The following is a 19,471-nucleotide window of genomic DNA, read 5'->3' on the forward strand; positions in this document are numbered from 1 at the left end:
TCAAACCAGGGCCTGTCCCTGTGAGCCCCCCAGCCCTGCAGCGATGCCGGGTCCCGCCGACAGCCGGGGCGGAGGGAGGGGCGGGCGCGTCCCTAGCACAAAGAGGGTCTCCCCCGGCGCTTACCGCTGTAGGCGGTGGCGGAGGTCGAGCGCCATTCTGCCTTCTCCGCTTTGTGCTTCTTGTGCTTCTTCCCCATGGCAGAGCCAGCGCCGGAGCCCGAACCAGCCCCGCCGGAAGCGCCGGGACGGGCGAACCCTCCCACCCCGGGCGGAGGAAGATCCGGGTGAGGAGCCGACCCGGCCCGCCCCGCCCCGCCCCGCCCTGCACAGCGCGCCCTTTACGAACGGGCGGCGGCCGCAGTGTGCTGGATCGGGTTTGTCCCGCGCTCCCGGGCTCCTTCCGCTGCGCTAGCGCGTCTCTCCCGAGACCGTGCCTGCCCTGAGGTGATTCCCTGTGTCCAGCGTTGAGGGCAGGAGCGGCCTGGCCGCGCTCGTGGCGTATCTCGAGGCTGACGTCGCCATCTCCTGAGGGAGGGAAGTGCCGATCTCGATCCTTGCCGTGGGCGAGGTGCATGCGGACGGGGTACCGGGAAAGGACTGGCTGTGCCCTGGGCGTATAGCAGACCCTGGGAATTGCTTCTCCTTGGTATCGCTTTTCCCCTAGGAGCGAGAAGGATGGATGATGCCGCAGGGGAGCTGAAGCAAGCGCTCCCAAACGTGTGTGACAACGTTCAGATCCATGTGGAAGTTCATCAGAAATCGAGCAGGTCTCTCTGATCACCATGTAACTTTCTGTCTGTTTCCTTTTGGCCTCCTGCTGTGCACCCTCAGGAGCCCACAGGACTCTGCTCTGCCATCTCTGTGCTCTCCCATGAGTTTCCACGCAAGTGTCTCTTCCTAAGATTGAACAAATCCATTTCTCTCAATTTCATCTGATAATCAAGTTGGTGACCACATTCGGGACTTGCTCTGGTTTATCCTTGTCTCTCTTATGGCAGAGCTTGAAACTGCACGCAGTACTCCAGATGTGGTCCCACAAAGGCGGTGGATGGAAAGAATCGCTTTCCCTGATGTTGACACTCTTGGTAGCACAGCCTAAAAGAAGGTTGACCTTATTTGTGGCAGGGGCACACTGCTGGCTCACTGCCATTTTGTCCAGCAGTACCCCAGGCCCTTTTCTGCAAAACTACTCTTCATCAGGTTGACCTCTGCTCTGTTCTGTTGTCTGAGCAGTGAATGGAGAGATAGGATTTCATGTTTACTTTTGTTGAACCTCAAGAAGTTCCTGTCAAACTATATCTCCAACCTGCAGAGGCCCCTCTGAATGGCAGCCCTGCTCTCTAGAGTACTGACAGCCTCCCTGCTTTGGTGTTATCCATAAACTTGCTGCACTTGCTTTCCATTCCATTGTCAAAGGTGTAAATGGGGGTGTAAAAACAGTGTTAACAGTACCCCCCCACCTCTTCCAGCCTGAGTTATTGGCAGCTCTGCTTAGTCTTTGTACTAATAATTGCAACCCTCTGAGCTGAACAGTCCAACCACCTCACTGTCCATTTATCCAGTCCTTATCTTAACAGTCTGGCTATCTGAATACAATAGGAGAGCGTGTCCAAGTTGTTGCAAAAATCAAGTTGTAAAATATCCACAGCTCTCTTTTTGTCGGGCTTAAAAAACAAGGAAGTCGGAATTTGCACTGGTTATACATCACCATCTTGAAATTGCAAGACTAAGTTAAAGCCTTTCTGAAATCTTCAAATGGCATTCCTTTTCCTGTAGCTTTTTTCTCTTCTACTGGAATTCTGCTTATAGTATGTCCCCATCCCAAGGTAGCAGCTGCCCTCAGACTTGAAAGTACAATGGAGCTTCCAAGCTGATCTTACCATATTCAGTCTAGTAGCTTGGCTATGAGTTTTTCTGTTTTTTCTGCTGAAACACAATCAGATTGCATAACTGATTTCCATTCTTGAAGTCTTCTAGCTGTGTCATTCTGTGTCCCCTGATATGATCTCAAACAGAGCAAATAGTATTCTTTGGATTGTGTCTTTTAGTGCACAAATTAAAAACAATATCAAGTTTGTTGCTTTTGCAAACAGACTGAATTTGATAGGGCTTTTTCTTTTTTCCCGCAGAATGTCGTGGGGGAGTTAAGTGGGGTTTTTTGTATTGGGTTTTTTTTGGTTGTTTTGTTGGTTTTGTGTGTGTGAGATGGAATCTGTTTTCCATGAAGACTTAGTGTATGAAATAATGCACTCTGACACTAATTCATATTTCCTTATAAATGTCAATGCCATGTAGTAATGGTGTTCCTTTCTCGTTAGTGTGGCCAAGAAAGAAGATATTAGGATGAGTGTCCTAAAGCTGTTGAACAGACATACCATCGTGTTTGGTGATTACAAGTGGACAGAGTTTGATGACAGTTTCCTTAAGAACAATGTGCAGTCTGTGTCGATTGTGGATACGGAGCTGAAGCTGAAAGACAGACAGGTATTTGCAGTCAAGAATGTACAGCTCTGTTCATATGCCCGTGAACTAGTTGTAGGTAGACTGGTGGTGGCCTAAGGACATAAGCAAGACAAGGTCTATAGGATGACATAGTATCTCTTATTAGGCTGACTAATATAACCAGGAAAACATGGCTAATTTTTTGGGCCTACACTGCTTAGTAAGATCTGAAACAGAAATAGTAGGCTTCAGAGATGAATGCCAGCTGAAAACTGTAGCTGTCTTTTGTTATAATTAGCTTTGAATGAGAAATATGATGCATTAGAAGTCTTTTCATGTTCATTCTAGCCTATTGACTTGAGCAAAAGCAGTCTTTCTCTGCATATTTTTCATCTGAATGAAGAAGGACCAACCTCTGAGAACCTGGAAGAAGAAAATGAGGATATCACTGCAGCTCACCACTGGGTGCTGCCAGCAGGTACCCGTGTGATATTTCTGGAAGGTCTAGAGCAATTACAATGAAAGAAAACCTTGGAAAGGCTAGAAGGGTTTATAGGGTTATCTGTTAAAGGTATTATTTGTATGTATTGTTTAACTTTGTCCTTTGTCTGTGGAACCAATATATTTGGACATTTTTCTTTATGCTTTTGACTGAACTGCTACAGTGGTTCCAAAACATGTCATTTATTTCTATAATACTCACAGATGTGTGGAAATAACTGGTCTTGTGGTCTAAAATGTATAGGCATAATCAGAAGCATTGAAGTTTTTAATCCTACAAGCTGCATTCCAAATTTTGACTTGGAGACCCACAGGAAACTCATCACTTTAAATACTCATTTTCCAGAGCTCACTGCTGGCTTCCAGCCCCCAGGGCAGTGTCGTTTTTATATCTGAAACAGACAAACAAAGAGATCTAGAGTCCTCAGAATGTTTTCTGAAGAGAAAAATAAGGCTTTGCTCTGCAATAGAGCACGACCTGCCTGTTACTATCTTGAGCTTGGGGAAGTTGGATTCTGTGCCTGGAAGGAGAAGCACAGGTGTGAGCTTAAGCTCAAACAGACAGTTATTCTAAAGTGTTTCCTACTTTCTCCATGTTTCAAAATGTCTAACTATCTATTACATTTATTTTCAGAAAGAATTCAATCTGATACATTGACATTATTCCTACATTATTGTGGTTTATAGTTGCTCGGTCTTTTCTGCTTTTGTTTGCTGAAAGTAAGAAACTAACTGCTAGGAATGACTGATGCACAAATGACAACTTCAGGTTTTTGTGCGTTATTCAGCCACATGCTTTTCTTGGTCCTCTACATCTTGATGTTAATTTAAAAAAAAAAAAAAAGGCAAAGCTGAATAATAAAAGTTGCCTTAGAACCCTCCTCCCACCCCAACTTCTCCTAGCTCTCTGTCTTGGAGAAATGTAGGTCCACCGCCTCTTGAGGGTGGAAAGAATTATATTTGTCCTTTCATGTTAAGAAATCAACATTAATTTCTCAACACAATTATTTGACGGATTTGAGCAATTTGAGAAACTGCTGAATTTGTCTGTTAGGAAGTAGTGTTTGCATTTTGAGAAAAATAACTCATGATTTTTTTTTACAAATATTTTAATTGCTCTCATTTATCTATTTTTAGTTGAGAATAATTTGAAAACTGCTTTGTGCTGCAATGATAGGCTACAAGTTCCCAGACTGATTTATCCTAAGCAAGTATATAATATATTGCTTTTCCAGCTGAATTCCACGGCCTTTGGGAAAGTCTCATATATGACAGTGAAGTAAAAGCAAACGTAAGTTGGAAATTAATAACAATTAAGATTGCTTGAGGACAAGTAAGAGCTGAAATGAGGCCTGTTTGAAGTTTACTGCATCCCTTGGAGATGTGGTGGGTGCAGGCTAGGCAGAAGGGGATGGGAGTTTAACTGTGTGTTTCTGGCAGCAGCTAAACAATTAATTGGCTTGGCAGTAGTGTCAGCCAGCACTGTCACTGTTCATAAAATGCACACTGAATGACTGGAGTGCGCTCCCACTTGAATGCTGGTGAGACGTTTGAAAGAGGCAGAACAGTTCCATGGGGTCATTTTCTGGCTCGAAGATTCTGTGCATTCATCAAAGGTTGTGATAATAAATGCCAGAGCTCGTAGAACAGAAATACTGCAATCTGGAATCTAGTAATTGTGATGTGACTATAAACCACAAGTGACTCAACTCAGTTGTTCTTATGACAGCACTCATTAAAATGTTTATTGTGCTTCTTAAAAAAAAGAAGCTTCTAACTGACATTTTTGGACACAAGTAATTAATTCGTTAGCTTATTTGTAATACCATAGGTACAGTATTCTCACTTAAGTCTTTATAAACAAATATAGAAAAGCAAAACATTCCAGTGATTATACTTCATTTATAAGGTAAATATGAATTAACGTGTCCATGTTTGTCTAATTTATGAAACTGATTTCCAAGTCATTATGAAATGACAAGACTATCTAATTAGACTTGCTGATGTACTAAATAACAGCAAGCTGATCACTGTTGACTGTAAGTGTATACTGGTAGAACGAAATGGTTGCTTTTAATGACTGAAACTAGGACTACTTCTGTAAAAATAATTGTGCTGAATCTTCATTCTTTAAAGCATGGAACTGCCTGGGCATGGTTGGGTTCTACGGGCTCTGAAATGGTTGCTGCGAATTTTCAAAATAGTACAGTCTGTGTCCGTGGAATATTGAAAAACATGTTCAGTTGTTTTTGCTGTTGTGTAACTGCTCCACTGTGAGCATGAGATTTTGCAGGAGTACTGTCATATTGTCCTGTTAACACCTGTGGATCAAAAGCATGTTACAGGTAAGAGTGACAGAAGGTAGTGTGGTATCAGGTGTTATGATAGGTAAAAGTCAGTATAGATTCACACCTGAAGTTCATAATCATTTTTTTGAAAGAGTTCTCTACTTCCTAATTCTAGAAATTCTAAATTGAAGTAGCAGTATTTTTAGAAGCAAGCATTCAGGGAAGTACATGAAACTTCCCTTATTTGGAAGGGTAAACAATCTAGAAATTTGTTGCAGTAGCTGATACAAATGCTTCAGTAAAAATGAAGTAAAATGTGAAAGGAAATGCTTTGGTGGGCTTATTAAAACAAACTGAACAAATGTATAGCTGTACAAACAGTACCGAGAGTTTGAGTCTTTGACCCTCTGTGCTTGGGCAGCTTGTGTTTTATAGATGCACTGTAAGTGGGACAATGGAAAACGAAAATAATTTTGCTTCCTTAAAGCATTTAATTTATTAATTTAAAAGTTCTAGATCTCTATTTGTGCCCAGTACATTCTATTCATATTCTTGAGAGTAGGACAGAAATTAATTCCCATACTTTGGAGAAATAAGTTTGCCTATGACTAAAAGACATGAGCTTTTTTTTTGTTGTTGTTGTAATGAGTACGCAGTAGGCATGATTAGGAGATTGCTTCTGTCTGTAATTGTATTTGCTCTTATGTCTCTAAGTGTCTATTTTTCTCCTTTTCAATTAGTTACTTGATTACGTGACAACAACATTATTATTCTCTGACAAAAATGTCGACAGCAACCTGATATCATGGAACAGAGTTGTTTTGCTGCATGGTAAAAACGATCTCTCTTAAACCGAGTACATTTGTTGGCCATCTGTTTATACTTTCCTTCTGGCAAAAATTGTATTGCAGGCCTGTTGTAGTGAAATTAGATGATACAAAAATAGCAGGGAAATATCCTCTTTATTATACAAGTTTAAATTAAGTGTAATGTCAGAGTGAAATCAATATTCACGTGTACTATGTTTTGCAGGAATTTAAATTCTAAAATTTACAGTGCAGTGACAACCGTGGGGTTTTTTAATTTTCATTTTTAAGTGATATTGCAGCTTTTTTACATAAAGAGCAAAAATTATGCAGATACTGAGAACATTAGGAGGCATATATTAGTTTCACTTCTATCCCAGTATTAAATATTTTGTTAGTTATGGCCTTATAAAAACTTTGAGGAAACTGGGAAATAAATCTATGTGTTGTGGTTTTGGCACTTTTACACTGTTTGTTCTATTGCCGAGTATGTAGGCAGTACTCTCACTAATTTAGTTGTTTCAGTGAAGCTGTAACCTTCAGTCAGTCCTAGCTTACTGTAGAAGTTATACCAGAAATGAGATTAGCATCAGATGAATCCATTTGCTTGCAAAATGCAGCTTGCTATTGATTAATTGCAATTTTGTCATCAAGAATAATGTTCAAAAATAAAAGATCATAGTGGAAGTATTTGTTGATTGTACTTAAATTATAACTGTCAATATAAAAACTGCAGGATGTTTTTGTTTGAAAAACTATTTATTTCAGACTGTTAGCAATGTATTTATGATAGATATATTTAATTTTAATAACGAGCTTGTTATTGTGATCACAAAGAAATTAATTCTAAGAAATCTGCAACTGTTGCAGTGTGAAATACATTTATGCTGTAATGCCAGCACTGGCTTTGAATGAAAGTACTGTCACTTGGTTGACATTAACAGTTTGTTTAGCACCCACACATGATTTCCCATAGATTCATACTCTTGTATGAATCACTATGCTTGTACTTGCCTGTTTGGCTCTAGGACTGTGGTGGAATAAGCGATTTTCTCAAAATACTCTGGCCTACTGTGTTTTTATTCTACAGTTAGTTCTATGATGAAATAGAGTAGTTAAAAAGCTGTTACATGTCATTAACAATCTTATGCAAATTCTGTGTAATGTATGGATCTGATTTCAAACCAGGCCCTCCTGGAACTGGGAAAACTTCTCTCTGTAAAGCATTGGCTCAGAAGCTGACAATTCGACTGTCATACAGGTGATAATTTTTTTGAAATTTTTCACCTTAGTTTACTTTGTAAACTAGCTCTTTTTCACTAGCCCAAATATATGTAATATTTGATTTCAAGTAACTTGTACCAAGTGCTAATATCCTTTTTTTTTATACTGCACCCACCTAGCAATAAAACTGATCTGATGGACTGTCTATGATATTTAATGCCTTTAAAAATATGCCATTATTTGTGCCTAGGTGTGTAAAACAAATTCCAGTGACAATATAGTAATTTGTGCTCCTATTGTACATCAATGAATATTAAAGGACAAATGATCACAGATTATTTTGATATTTCTATCTTCTTGTTCAAGAAAGCCTGTTCTTAATAGGTAGCAATTTTGTAACCAATTTGTTTTGTACTTGGATTGTCTGAATAACACAATCTACAGAGGTCAGTTTGTATATCAGACAAGTAATAAGAATTAGCCTTAAAATTTATAGCAACTTAACAAATTTATTTACAAAAAATAAATGTTATATAAAATACGAGGTGTAACGTAAGTAATGGGAGCGATCTGAATGTGTGAAAAACATGACCTATATGTTGTGTGGTTGAAATATTTTGTCATAAGGAGATCCATGCACTGCTAAGTAAATAAGTTTCATACTTTTATATGAGTTCTTGCTATACATGAACAGGAGAATGAGGCAATTAGCATGGTAACTGTTACTTAAAGTATATTTAAATAGCACCTGTTCTAATGGAGACATTCTAATAGCAATTTAGTGTGAAGAATTCTACTGAGACATGTTGTTGGAAATCACAATTGAAACAGGTATTATGTCTTGAAAAGTAGGTAATTTAAAGTACTAATTCACAGAATCCCAGGGAGAGAATGAGACTTGCAGGAGTTAATGATATCACTGACTTTTATTTACAATGGAGTTGATACTTCCTTTTCCCTTTATACTTTAGGTACAGGTATGGACAGTTAATTGAGATAAACAGCCACAGTCTTTTCTCTAAATGGTTTTCTGAGGTATGTATTGATGTAGCTAATTAAGTACACACTGTGTTTTAGAAATTACAGTTTCTATTGAACTTGTTTCATGTATGCACCAAAGATTACTCACAATAATTAACATGTTTGAGAATGCTTAAATAGAAGTTTGATTAGGAAGTTATTTTAAAAAACAGGTATTTCCATCTTTAAATATGGTAAGCCTTGGAAAGTTATGTGGTAAGGAAATAAACATCTACATATGGTGTCTTTATAGAGTGGCAAGCTTGTAACCAAGATGTTCCAGAAGATTCAAGAGTTAGTTGATGACCAAGATGCTCTTGTATTTGTACTGATTGATGAGGTATGATTCCAATAGCATTGTTGTATATGAAATTTAGCAGGAAGTAACTTGCTGCAGAGAAACTGTAATAGTCCTCATTTGTAAAGAACAATAAAAGCACATCTATGGTATTTCGTAAGCTATCCAGCTTTGTGCAGAAGAGTGAGTTTTAATCTTGGCTGCTGCAGATTTGAGAGATTTGGAAGGAACATAGTGCCATTTAGCAGGCAAATTACAGCTGAAAATTAATTGAAGCCTTTCTTGGTGGGACTTCCTTGCTGCTGTGTGTTTACAAGTGGAGCAAAAGTAGCCTAGATTTGTATTATTTGTACTCTTCATTTGTTGTAAAGCTCTAAAATACATTAATATGTTTCAGTTCATTGTCTACATTCTCTGCAGAGTTGCATACCTAAGCAACTCAGTAAGAATGTACTTTATTAGCTTGTTTTATTGAAATATCTATGGGGAAGCTCATTCTGAATTAAATGTATTCATTATTCTGGTGGTGTGTTCCATTTCACTCACTATACTTTGCTTCCTTGACATGCATTTCCTACTCCCTGTAAATTCCTACTTAACAAAAGATTTTGAAGATGGAGTTTTTGATACCAGACACAAGGATCTGAGGGTATATTGGCTGGGTTATTTGTTTGCTGCCAGGGCTCCGAATGTGCAATCTTTTTGGTTTTTTTGGTGTTTGGTGATTTTTGTTGTTGTTGTTTTGGTTGATTGGTTTGGGTTTTTTGTAGGTGGAAAGCCTCACAGCAGCCCGCAGTGCCTTCAAGGCAGGCACAGAGCCTTCAGATGCTATTCGTGTGGTAAATGCTGTACTGACACAAATAGATCAGATTAAAAGGTAAACTCATATTATTAGAACAGCAAAAGATAATTGACAATTTCAGGATTCCTGCTAAATTTCAGTTCCTACTTGGAATGCTAAAACAAATTGGTTAGTGAACTGTTGTTTGTTAATGATGCTAATTTTGAAAAGACATAGGAGTAATCCAGCAGAGTATTTTGCATGTACCTGAGTGGACAATCAAATCACCAGGCCGTATACTTACCTTAAAGACAGGGAGAGAAAAAGGACAGATCATCATGATGTGTGCGTGGAGAGACAAGAATAAGATGAATGAAGAATTTGTTTATTATATACCCCTTCTGGATGTCAATCTAAAGCAGACTTGGACAAAACATCGTTTAGAAGAAACTGTTAATCTTGCTCGCTCCACTTTGTATGCTGGATTTAGTGCAGCATACCAGCTGTTTTTCATTCCTGCCACTTCCCTTTCCTTATTGTGCATCCTTGGCACTGTTCACAGAACGGTGCCCTAGTATTTGGCCCTGTCTTGCACCTAATTAAATATGTCTTATTCATATATAAAAGTTGACAGGTTTCGTCTAAAAACAGCTGTGGTTAAGAATGTTCTTTCATTGCTTAGAACAAGGATATGTTCTCTTTTGAGCTCACTCTGAAGTCATTTGCAGTTAGAATATGTCACAACGCCAGTTAAACTATATACTTTCTACTAAATTGAAACGGAAAACATGTAGATTAAAGTTTCAAATTTATGAGTCTTCTTTTCAAAATCTTTGTTTTGTGGTAGAAACTATGCCAATAGGCTCTAGATAGTTAATGTATATCACTTCTAGAATAGGATTAGAGAAACTGTGGACACTTGAGAAACAACTAAAAGAAAGAGACTATGCATTGAAATAGGCTGGTGATAACTGACCAAGAGCTTCAGATCATTTAATGTAATTGCTGGTTGACAAGAGTGATGTGACTGCTTATTGCAAGAAATTACATGAGTCATAAGAGGGAAGGTCTTGATTTGCCAGTCAGAAAAGGAGATAAAACATGTGACCTAAAAATATGCTTTTGTCTTGAAGGTATCCCAATGTAGTTATCCTGACTACTTCAAATATTACGGAGAAAATTGACATGGCCTTTGTAGACAGGGCTGACATAAAGCAATACATTGGACCTCCATCTGCTGCAGCAATATTTAGAATATATCTTTCTTGCTTGGAAGAACTGATGAAGGTAATAATTGAAAGCAAGACTGCAAAATGTCCTATTTCAATAAATTTGACATTTTAACCATACTTCCTAAGTAACAAAAATACAAAAATTTAATTCCTTCTCTGTATTTCCATTCCTACTGTAGAATTTAATTTGAATGTATTTGTTTTTCATACAACAATGTATTACTCTTCTTTCTAGTGTCAAATAATATATCCTCGACAGCAGCTTCTGACACTCAGAGAGCTAGAGATGATAGGCTTCGTAGAAAATAATGTCTCAAGGCTAAGCCTTGTACTAAAAGAAATCTCAAGGTAAGATTCTGAAATTCTACTTTTTTCATATATATATATTGAGTTGTGCAACAATGTATAAAAGTAACTGAATTTCATAGCAGTTAGAGTTCTGAAACATTCCCATTTTTTTTCTGTTGGGGATAGTGCAAAACTTTTTAGGGGACCAAAAGTCGAAGCAATCCTGATTTGCTCACATTTCTTAGTCTCAGAACAGACTTGGCTTAGTACTGCTTCTGGTTTCTGCTCTGCCATTTGAAGTCCTCTTGACAGATTGCTGGCCAGATTAGTGAGATGCCTTAGGTTTCAGTGGATATTGGAAATTGTAATGCAGGTTAGCAGAAATAGCATGGGCCTCAGGTCCTGCTAAGAAAGTGTCTTGAAATACCTAGCAATCTACTAAATCAGTATTTAACATGGAGATGTAAGTGGACAGAAGCAAAGGGGAAGGGAATGAAGTGTAAATGGACAGTATTATGGTTTTCCGAGGATGTTCGTAGAGCACATAGTCTTTCACTGCAGCATAACAGTTCTTGAAACAATAAATAAAAATTATATTCACAGTATCAAGCAATGTTTTTTTCCAAAGTGCTGGTCCCTGTGGAACAAAATAAAATAACATAAAGTTAGCAAAGTGTGTTTTCTTTCTGTTCCTGAAGTATGCAATCTTAACCGGTGAGGAGTGGAGTAAAAGCATGTAAGTTTGTCCAGGGATAGAGGTTTGCAGTCTGCATACGCTGAGTGGTGCTTGGAGAAGACAAGAAACGTATCAAGTAGGTGAGGTGAAGGAAACTGTAAATGGTTGGTAGAAGGAGAAAAGCAGTAGTGATGAGGTCCAAACTTCAAAACAGTTTTTTTTCAAGTCCTTCCAAGAGTGGTTATGTCTGTACCATACCCTTTTGGTGTAGACATTCTCCCAAACTCATGAGATATGGCACAGTGATATGAAGGGCATGATGTAAGCATTGGCAGGCAACTGTGACTATGCTGTTTCTGTACCCTCGCTTCCTTTTTTGTATTATACTCTATAGCCTCCCATAAGCAGAATTTGTCTGTTCTCTTCCTGCTCCTGCTAAAAGAGCTGCAAGTGACCTACTGAATTGTGATCTGAGGTTTATTTAGAGCAATTTAGTGGAGAAACAAGAAAAAGGAAAGGTCTTCTAAGAGTGAACACAGCATTTAAGCAGCACTTGTGTCTGTTTTACTGTAGAAGAAGTGAAGGTCTTGGTGGCCGAGTCCTGAGAAAGCTTCCTTTCCTAGCACATGCACTTTATATTCAAGTAAGTTTATTATATTCAAGTGAGTTTATTCTATTCATTATAATTTAGTTTGGTTTTGAGACAGGCAGGAAGACATTGGGACACTGCCTGAAGTTAACCCCCCTTTTGATCTAAATTTCACTTGTTTCTGCATCTTTGTAGACTGCAACAATTGTGTGCTGGCCATAATCTAAAATGGGATTAAAGAAGTGATGTGGGATTGACCTGTCAAACAGCATTCTACTTTTAATTAAATTAATGAATATTGATATTGGTTCTCTGATAATTCCTTGCTGAAAAAACCCTCTGCCACTTTATAAATATTATTAATTTGTTAAAAGTCTTTTTTTAAGCAAATCTACAGTAGTAGTAATTGACTCAAGACCTTCAATAGCTTGACTTTGACTTTGCCATGCTATCTTGTTTAAAATAAACTTGCAGTTTGTTTTGTAGCATTTTGAAAATTTTGTAACATGCAAGTCAAATATTTCTCTTACTGATACTGTGATTTTTATGTAAAATATTATGTCTGCCTATTGCTGTAGTGTGTCTAACAAAATGTTCTCTTATTTTCAGTCCCCCAGTGTTACAATGACAACATTTCTTCAGGCTCTTTCACTTGCAGTAGACAAACAATTTGAAGAAAGAAAGAATCTTGAAGACTGTGTGTGATACTCTACTGTTTTTTAGTTGACTGTTGTTATATTTTTCATACAAATTGTGCAACTTTTATGCATCTGTAAAATAAATTGTCAGCACCTTAAAAAACCTGGAATGCCTTTTCTAGTTTTTAAAAATATTCATTAATAAACAATTAAGAAAGTTTACAGCCTCTTTTTTGAAGCTTTATTTCAAATGTCAATAAGAAGATTGTAAAAAGGTTTTGCTTTAAGTCAGTTTCCATCTTTTGTGGTTGCTAAAAGTGGGCAGACTTCTGTTCCTTGCTTCTTAATCACTAACTTTCTGTCCATGCATCAGGTTTTAAATTTCTGGTTTCTTTTATATTTTTAATAGCAACAGAAATTCACTCTTTGGATCTGATACTTCTGCTATAAATGCAGTATTTGTTATTGCTTTTGAAATAATGAGGTTGGAACTGGGGCAGATTCAAAGTGCTCAGTGATAGACCAGACTTTTTATACTGACATCGCTTTATCTTGAAATTTAATATCAATTATTACTTTTTTTTAAATTACATCAGATTAAAAAAATTAAATAAAGAGTACTTAATTGTATTTTGTAATACTAGGGGAATTTTGTGTTGTTGCAAGAATGTGAACCAGAGTGGACCGTATTTTCTCCATGAAGTGTAACTACAGTGTGTAAGAAAGGTTCTTTAAAATGCATGAAGTTTGGTTTGGTGTTGTTTTATGAAAAAGAGGGAGGGGGACTTTTTAAAGGGGCATATTGTGATAGGACAAGGGGGAAAATTTTAAACTGAAAGAGGGTAGGTTTAGCTTAGGTATTAGGGATAAATGCTTTACTGTGAGAGTGGTGAGGCACTGGAACAGGTTGTCCATCCCTGGAATTGTTCTAGGCCAGGCTGGATGGGGCACTGAGGAATCTGGTCTAGTGGGTAGAATCCCTGCCATGGTAGTGGTGGAAGTTGGAATTAGATGATCTTAAGGTCCCTTCCAACCCAAGCCATTTTATGATTCTATGAATTTTAACGGAGTTTCCAGAAAAGTTTTTCTTAAATGAAGATAAAATGGTGAGATTTAAGTTGATGATATCCAATGCATGTCTCCTACCATCTTTTATCACAAACAATAACTTTCTAATCTGTTGTTAACAGATTTGTTTTAATTCTGCTCAAAGCCACTAGATGGCAAGAATGAATCCTTGAGATTCAGCAAGTCATGTGAGAACGGGAATGCTGATTGAAAGTTTCCAAAACCCTAATGAACAAGACTTTGCTGCAGTGAAAATCCCTCTTCAAGATGTAATGTTAGCTGTAATGTAATGTAACACCATAGAACTTCTCTCCTTAGCCTAATAGAAAAATTCTGGGATTTAAAATGTATTGCCACATACAAGGAACCTGTTGATGCAAAGATGAAAAGCAGTGAGTTCTCTATGCTACAGCAGAAGTTATTTTGCAGTGTGCTTTAACCATTTCATCCACTGGGTGGTGGGTTTAGAAAAATATCTGGGATCTAGGTCACTATAAGCATAGATGATGAAATGTTAAACCAGCTGAATGCAAAGATTTTCAGCATAAGCACATTAAAGTGTGGAATTTTAGAACAGTTAAGTAATCCTGAAATAGAAAAGTAAAAGCTTTTCTTTTTCTTGCAAAAAGCAAATATAGAACCTTTGTGAAGCTGAGCATAGCTTATTTTATGAGATATTTCTGTGACAAATGTTTTTCCAAGCAGCAAAGATTGTTCATTTCTAATCCACACCTATGATGTGATTTTCAAAATTTGGGTACAGAGATTGAAGAGGGAAGGCTTTTATTACTTGCTTTATTTGCTGGAAATTAATGCAAAGACAGTGATTTTTCTAAAATGCATCTTCAAAGTTTCAGACAGTTATTTAACTTTTGACCTGCAGAAATATTCAATTAATTTCAAAATGATCCTACTTTCATGGCTTGCTGTCAGTGCAGTGTTGCACTTCATGATTTTCAGTTTGGAAAGGGATGAGAACCCAGGGTAGAAGAGTAAAGGCCATACACTGAGAATATGATAACTTTAGAACAAGTTTTTGGAAATCAACAGAGATTTGGTATTGTACTTGGCAACATGCAGAAAGCTAGACTAGGGAGATGCTGTTTTCCAAGGAACTTTTCTTTCCCCCAGATTTCTTTTGTTATGCACAGAAATAAACCATAATCATTAGAACTGTAGGAATATTTGTAGAGTAGTTTGCTCTGGAATTCCAATTACAATCCTGTGGAAGAAGTTAAGAGCTGTCATAGAAATATCTTTAAGGATTTTTGCTGCTAAAGAGAATGATCATCAAATTAATCTGAGATAATCATTAACCATTAAGGCAGTTGCCTTACTTCGGTTGATAATCTAGGAATAACACTAGGCTGGTTCTCAGCCTCCCAAGCAATCCAGGTGTGAAGCAATCAAAAATCATTCCGCTCTCAGGGAAGGCACTGATGTTAGAACTCCTAATCCTGAAACATTTTAATTAAACTCATTCTAAAGGTTAATATTTTCAACACACTTACTGCACAAATAGAATTGCTGGGACCTACCATAAGTAGAAGTGCACCAAACAGGGAGCAATGTCCCTGCTGATCTTTCCCACTAGAAAAAAGCTGTCTAGGGACCAAATTTGTCTAAGAAAGCAGGCCCTAGATGTGATGGCTGTAAGATTATCCTGTCAGCTCTTCTAGTGTAATGAAATGTAAAACGGACTTTGAAACTGGACTCAAATATTTAGCTGTTTAGTAAGATGCTTAACTTTAAGTAAGATTACCTAACTTTTTGTGACTGTTTGCAACTCTAGCAATTATTTTCATAAATATATTTTATTCATGTAAAGCTGGGGTTTGGGTCGTTTTATTTGGGGTTTTTTTTTGGGGGGGGGGGAGATTGTTGGTTTGGTTTTTTTTTAATAATCTCGTCTTTAAACCCTGTCTAGTCCGTAACTGACCTGCGCTAACGAAGATGTTAGTATATACTAGTTTATCCTTCAGCTGACGTGTTCTATTCAGCTAGAGCACGTGGACTTATCTTCCTCAGACTGCAAAGAGCTGCCTATAGGGTATTTATAGGGTACTGTTAGAGGCAACCAGATCTGGTGAAATATTATCAATGGGTTATAGAGTTTTGGCAAGCAGCTTTAAAGTAGTAAAGGATTGATGATTTGGGAACACTGCAAAAACTTTGACAGATTCAAATTCAGAAAAGCATTTATCTGGAGTACTTAAGCGTAGTCCTTTGCTTAAGTTGCTCAGGGCTGCAGGAGACTATTTATCTGCTTAACATTGGCTGCCAAAGTTAGGTTTTTGAAGGGCATTGGTCCAAAGACTGTGACTGTCTAAAAGAGTTTTCTTATAGTAGATTTGCTTTAAGCAGCTGTTTCATCTAGTTAACACATCTGCTGTAAAGCATCTCATCTGAACTGCTCTGCATGCTTCTCTTCCACTTAGTCTAGGGAAGTCTGGAGTTCCTAATGGAATCTAACTAAATGACAACAGAAGAATTGTTATGTGTGCACACAGAAGCTAAGGTGTCTTTCCAACTATTGGCTTACTTATGTTGCTTTTGTTGCTTTCTGTTTCTTGAATTACCTCACTATATATCCCTTCTGACAATTCCAGATAAGTTGTATGGCCTTAGTTCAGTGTTCAAACATCTGTGGTACAACCACTTAGGTGCCAAATTAAAAATTAGTTTCTGAGAATACCAAGGTCTGTAGTATCAAAAACATATTTACAAATAAAATATCACAAAGAGAACTCTGAAAGCATTTCCCTTCCTCAAAGGTATAAACTTGACTGAACTGAAATCTTAAAAAAATCAGTCAAACAAACAAATAATTTATTGAGCATTCTAGGAAGGTTCTTGCTCAGCCCAAGGAATTATGCAAAACATAATCAGCAGGACTGAAAAGAAAAAGGGTATGGGAATACATCAGAAGTTATACAACATTATTGGAAGGGGCAGAACAAAAAATCCTTACAAGTGAATATTTCTTTGAAAAAGAAAATGATTTGTATGAATAATTAGTGAGATCACTGATACAAACCAGGAATTTTCCCATGAAGGTGATGATTAGGCAAAAAATGCATTTACACAAGCATGTCTATATGAGCCTCTCTCATTGTGGTAATCATACTGTGCAAATTAGATGAATGACTCCACAAGGTCTTTCAATGAGAGTTTGCAGCTAACCTATTTTAGTAAAATTTTAGTAAAACTAACTTAAACTTTGTATTATTGTAATTATTATCCTTTCTCAATAAAAGAATTTGGAAACTTGACAGAAAAAGCAATCTGACAGCAAGACTAGAGTCTTAGGGGGAATAATAATATTACTTTGAGAATTTTGTGTGGGCGTTTTAACATTTGTTCTGCTTTCCTCTTTTCTCTCAGGAGTATAAAACAAATATTGGGAGTGGTGCCATGGGAACTAAAAATGCATTTGCTTTTCTGGAAGCCCTCTTTTCTGCATTAACCTGCTGCCAATTATTATTTAACATTCAATTCTTATTTGCAGATTGAATATTAAATATAATGTGAAGCAACACTTCTAAAATGGAATAGTAAATTATCTCAAGTTTTCATATAGCTAAATCGCTGAGCCTTTGGGGACTGTAATCTAGCTCTAATGGAATAAAAGATTCATGTCAAACGACATGAAAGGATTCATGGCTCCTTTGACAAGGCAACTAAAAGTCAGGTGCAGTTATTCTGAAGTTTTTATATCCAAAATCTGAATTTCATTATCCACATCAGGGGTTATTTCTTTCTCAAGACACTAACTATGAACAGGTTTCTCACAAAAAAAAAAAGAAGTCAGTAATCAGAAGCAGAATTGGTAAACTTGTCCTAGAAGCATTAACTTTTTGCTAATGCTTTGATTAAAGAAATGAGAAGACAAGAGCAAGAATCTTTGACTTGGGAGAAAAAAAAATTATGCAGAAAACAAACAAACAAAAAAACAATTAAAAAACCCCCGCACAAAACAAACAAACTCCACCCCCACCCCCACCCCAATTTTCCTTTCTTTTTCTGGGGAGTATGCCGGAAGGTAGCCAACTTTTGGCTTTCTTTTTGGAGGAATTCCTGCTGTCCCAACCTGTCAGATGCAAACCTCTTGCAGTTCCATGTCCCCAAGTCCAGCCAGTAGCAGGATTGAGCCCACATCCTGTGCTATGGATGGAGGCCCCATGTCTGGTGTCTCAGTGCCATTAAGGTCACCCTAGTGCACTCAGAGTCCTGACTCCTGCCTGGTGGCGGAGGCCCCTTACAGGCAAATGGGGTAGTAACACCTCAAATGGTCTTCTTCGTGTTGTGTCTGCATTTTGAAACAAAATAGAACTCTGATGAGCATAGGATTGCCTGCGAACCTGCTTTGCAGCTGTTGCAATAGTTTTAATGCTTGGACTCTTGTCTAATGTAAAATCTTCTCCACGTCCTTGGCTGGATTTGGAACCTTCTGAAGGCAATTAGATTCATAAATGGGAGGTGATCCAGGTTTCACTTCTCTGAAAGTGCCTGTGGGATTCACTTTGTCAAATAAATACTATTTTTTTTCTTCTCTCTGTTAGCTTGTTCTTCTTCCACCATTTTAGCCATTTTTCTTTAGTTTGCATTCAATACTTGCAACAACATAATGTGTAGTGTTTATAGTTCTCTGTTACTGTTCCTCTTTTTAATCATCCACATCTGTTAACTGGGAAGCTGGAGTGCAAGCATTTACTGAGGTGATTAACTAAGTTGCATTTTACAATATTTGAAAATTTTTTTTAAGTTACTGAAATAAAACGGAATGTGTACTGTGGATATTTGCACAGGGTTTATTACATTACTGTTTTTCCAGCTTTGTTCAACATAATACTAAGTATTTTCACAAAAAGAAAAATCAGAAAATGTGACTGATATGCTTGAGCCAGATCATTCCTAGTTTTATAATAGCCTATGCCTGGCCTTGCTACTAATTTTTAAAAAGCTTTAAACAACTTATTTCAGCTTTTTCTAAAGTGTATTGAGGCAGCATTCATGTGAGTGCCCTTGAGAATAACCTTCATATTTCTGTAATGCCCATGCTTTCAAACACACAGGGGGTGTTCATGAAAACAGCTCTGGGGGATAGGGGTGCAACGGTGGAGAGGAAATCTTGTCCTGGCCACTACATTAGGCTTGTAAGAAGACTCAAACTGCCCACCACCCGGTGAGGTCATGGTTAAGATGACACTAATTAATCACAGCACGACCTCCTGGCCAGTGTCCTATTCACACACCTGCCTGATGGTATCGTGTTCATTCTGTTCATCATCAATTTTTTTACGGTTGTGGGATGGGCTTTACAAAGACAGTTTCTACATCCAAATAGCATCTTCTGAAGGACATATAAAAGGCAGACTCGGTATTGTTCTCCTGCTGAGAGGTTCTCACTGCTCATACCTCACGACTGCATGTTGGCAGTGTGAATGGGCCCTTCCAGGCCTCCTCTCCTCCAAAAGCCCCTGTGGAATCACAGACCCTTCCAAGAATTTGTACTGGAAAGGATTTCTGGATGTCAACTGGTCCAATCCCTTGCTCAAAGTAGGACCAACTTAGGTCAGATTGCCTATGGAATACCTCCAAAGAAAGAATTTTTAAAGCA

At 37.8% G+C, this 19,471-nt stretch overlaps 2 protein-coding genes across 9 annotated transcripts in view; one reads left to right on the forward strand and one right to left on the reverse strand.

Annotated features, from left to right (window-relative positions):
* BRD9 (bromodomain containing 9) overlaps positions 1-259 on the reverse strand; it is a 28,687-nt gene extending 28,428 nt beyond the window's left edge. For all 6 annotated transcript variants that reach the window (XM_051798897.1, XM_051798894.1, XM_051798896.1 and 3 more), the window contains exon 1: positions 125-259. In XM_051798897.1, the coding sequence (XP_051654857.1) occupies positions 125-197 (73 nt within the window). In that variant the 5' untranslated portion in view covers positions 198-259. The remainder of the gene's footprint in view (positions 1-124) is intronic.
* Positions 235-12,947, forward strand: TRIP13 (thyroid hormone receptor interactor 13). Of its 3 annotated transcripts, none has more exons than XM_051798912.1 (14): positions 235-284; positions 665-767; positions 2,319-2,484; positions 2,791-2,920; positions 4,179-4,234; positions 5,972-6,062; positions 7,226-7,298; positions 8,233-8,296; positions 8,535-8,621; positions 9,350-9,456; positions 10,494-10,647; positions 10,828-10,940; positions 12,130-12,199; positions 12,755-12,947. In XM_051798912.1, exons 2-14 carry the CDS (start codon positions 676-678, stop codon positions 12,848-12,850), a joined length of 1,299 nt encoding a protein of 432 aa, XP_051654872.1. In that variant the 5' UTR covers positions 235-284; positions 665-675; the 3' UTR covers positions 12,851-12,947. The 3 variants fall into 3 exon arrangements, with proteins under 3 accessions (XP_051654872.1, XP_051654870.1, XP_051654873.1); XM_051798910.1 differs by lacking the exon at positions 235-284 and adding an exon at positions 460-568; XM_051798913.1 differs by lacking the exons at positions 235-284; positions 12,130-12,199 and having other exon boundaries at positions 648-767.
* Positions 12,948-19,471: the final 6,524 nt, after the last annotated feature.

This window comes from Manacus candei, unplaced genomic scaffold, assembly GCF_025592945.1.
Source record: "Manacus candei isolate 608988 ecotype Guabito, Panama unplaced genomic scaffold, ASM2559294v1 h1tg000049l, whole genome shotgun sequence".
Classification (NCBI taxonomy): Eukaryota; Metazoa; Chordata; class Aves; order Passeriformes; family Pipridae; genus Manacus; species Manacus candei.

Excerpts from the sequence above, each read along its gene's own strand:
- TRIP13 (XM_051798912.1), top strand. The coding sequence starts at position 676 with ATGGATGATGCCGCAGGGGAGCTGAAGCAAGCGCTCCCAAACGTGTGT. Across the intron at positions 2,921-4,178 it reads CCACTGGGTGCTGCCAGCAG|CTGAATTCCACGGCCTTTGG; the intron begins GTACCCGTGTGA and ends TTGCTTTTCCAG. Across the intron at positions 6,063-7,225 it reads CAGAGTTGTTTTGCTGCATG|GCCCTCCTGGAACTGGGAAA; the intron begins GTAAAAACGATC and ends ATTTCAAACCAG.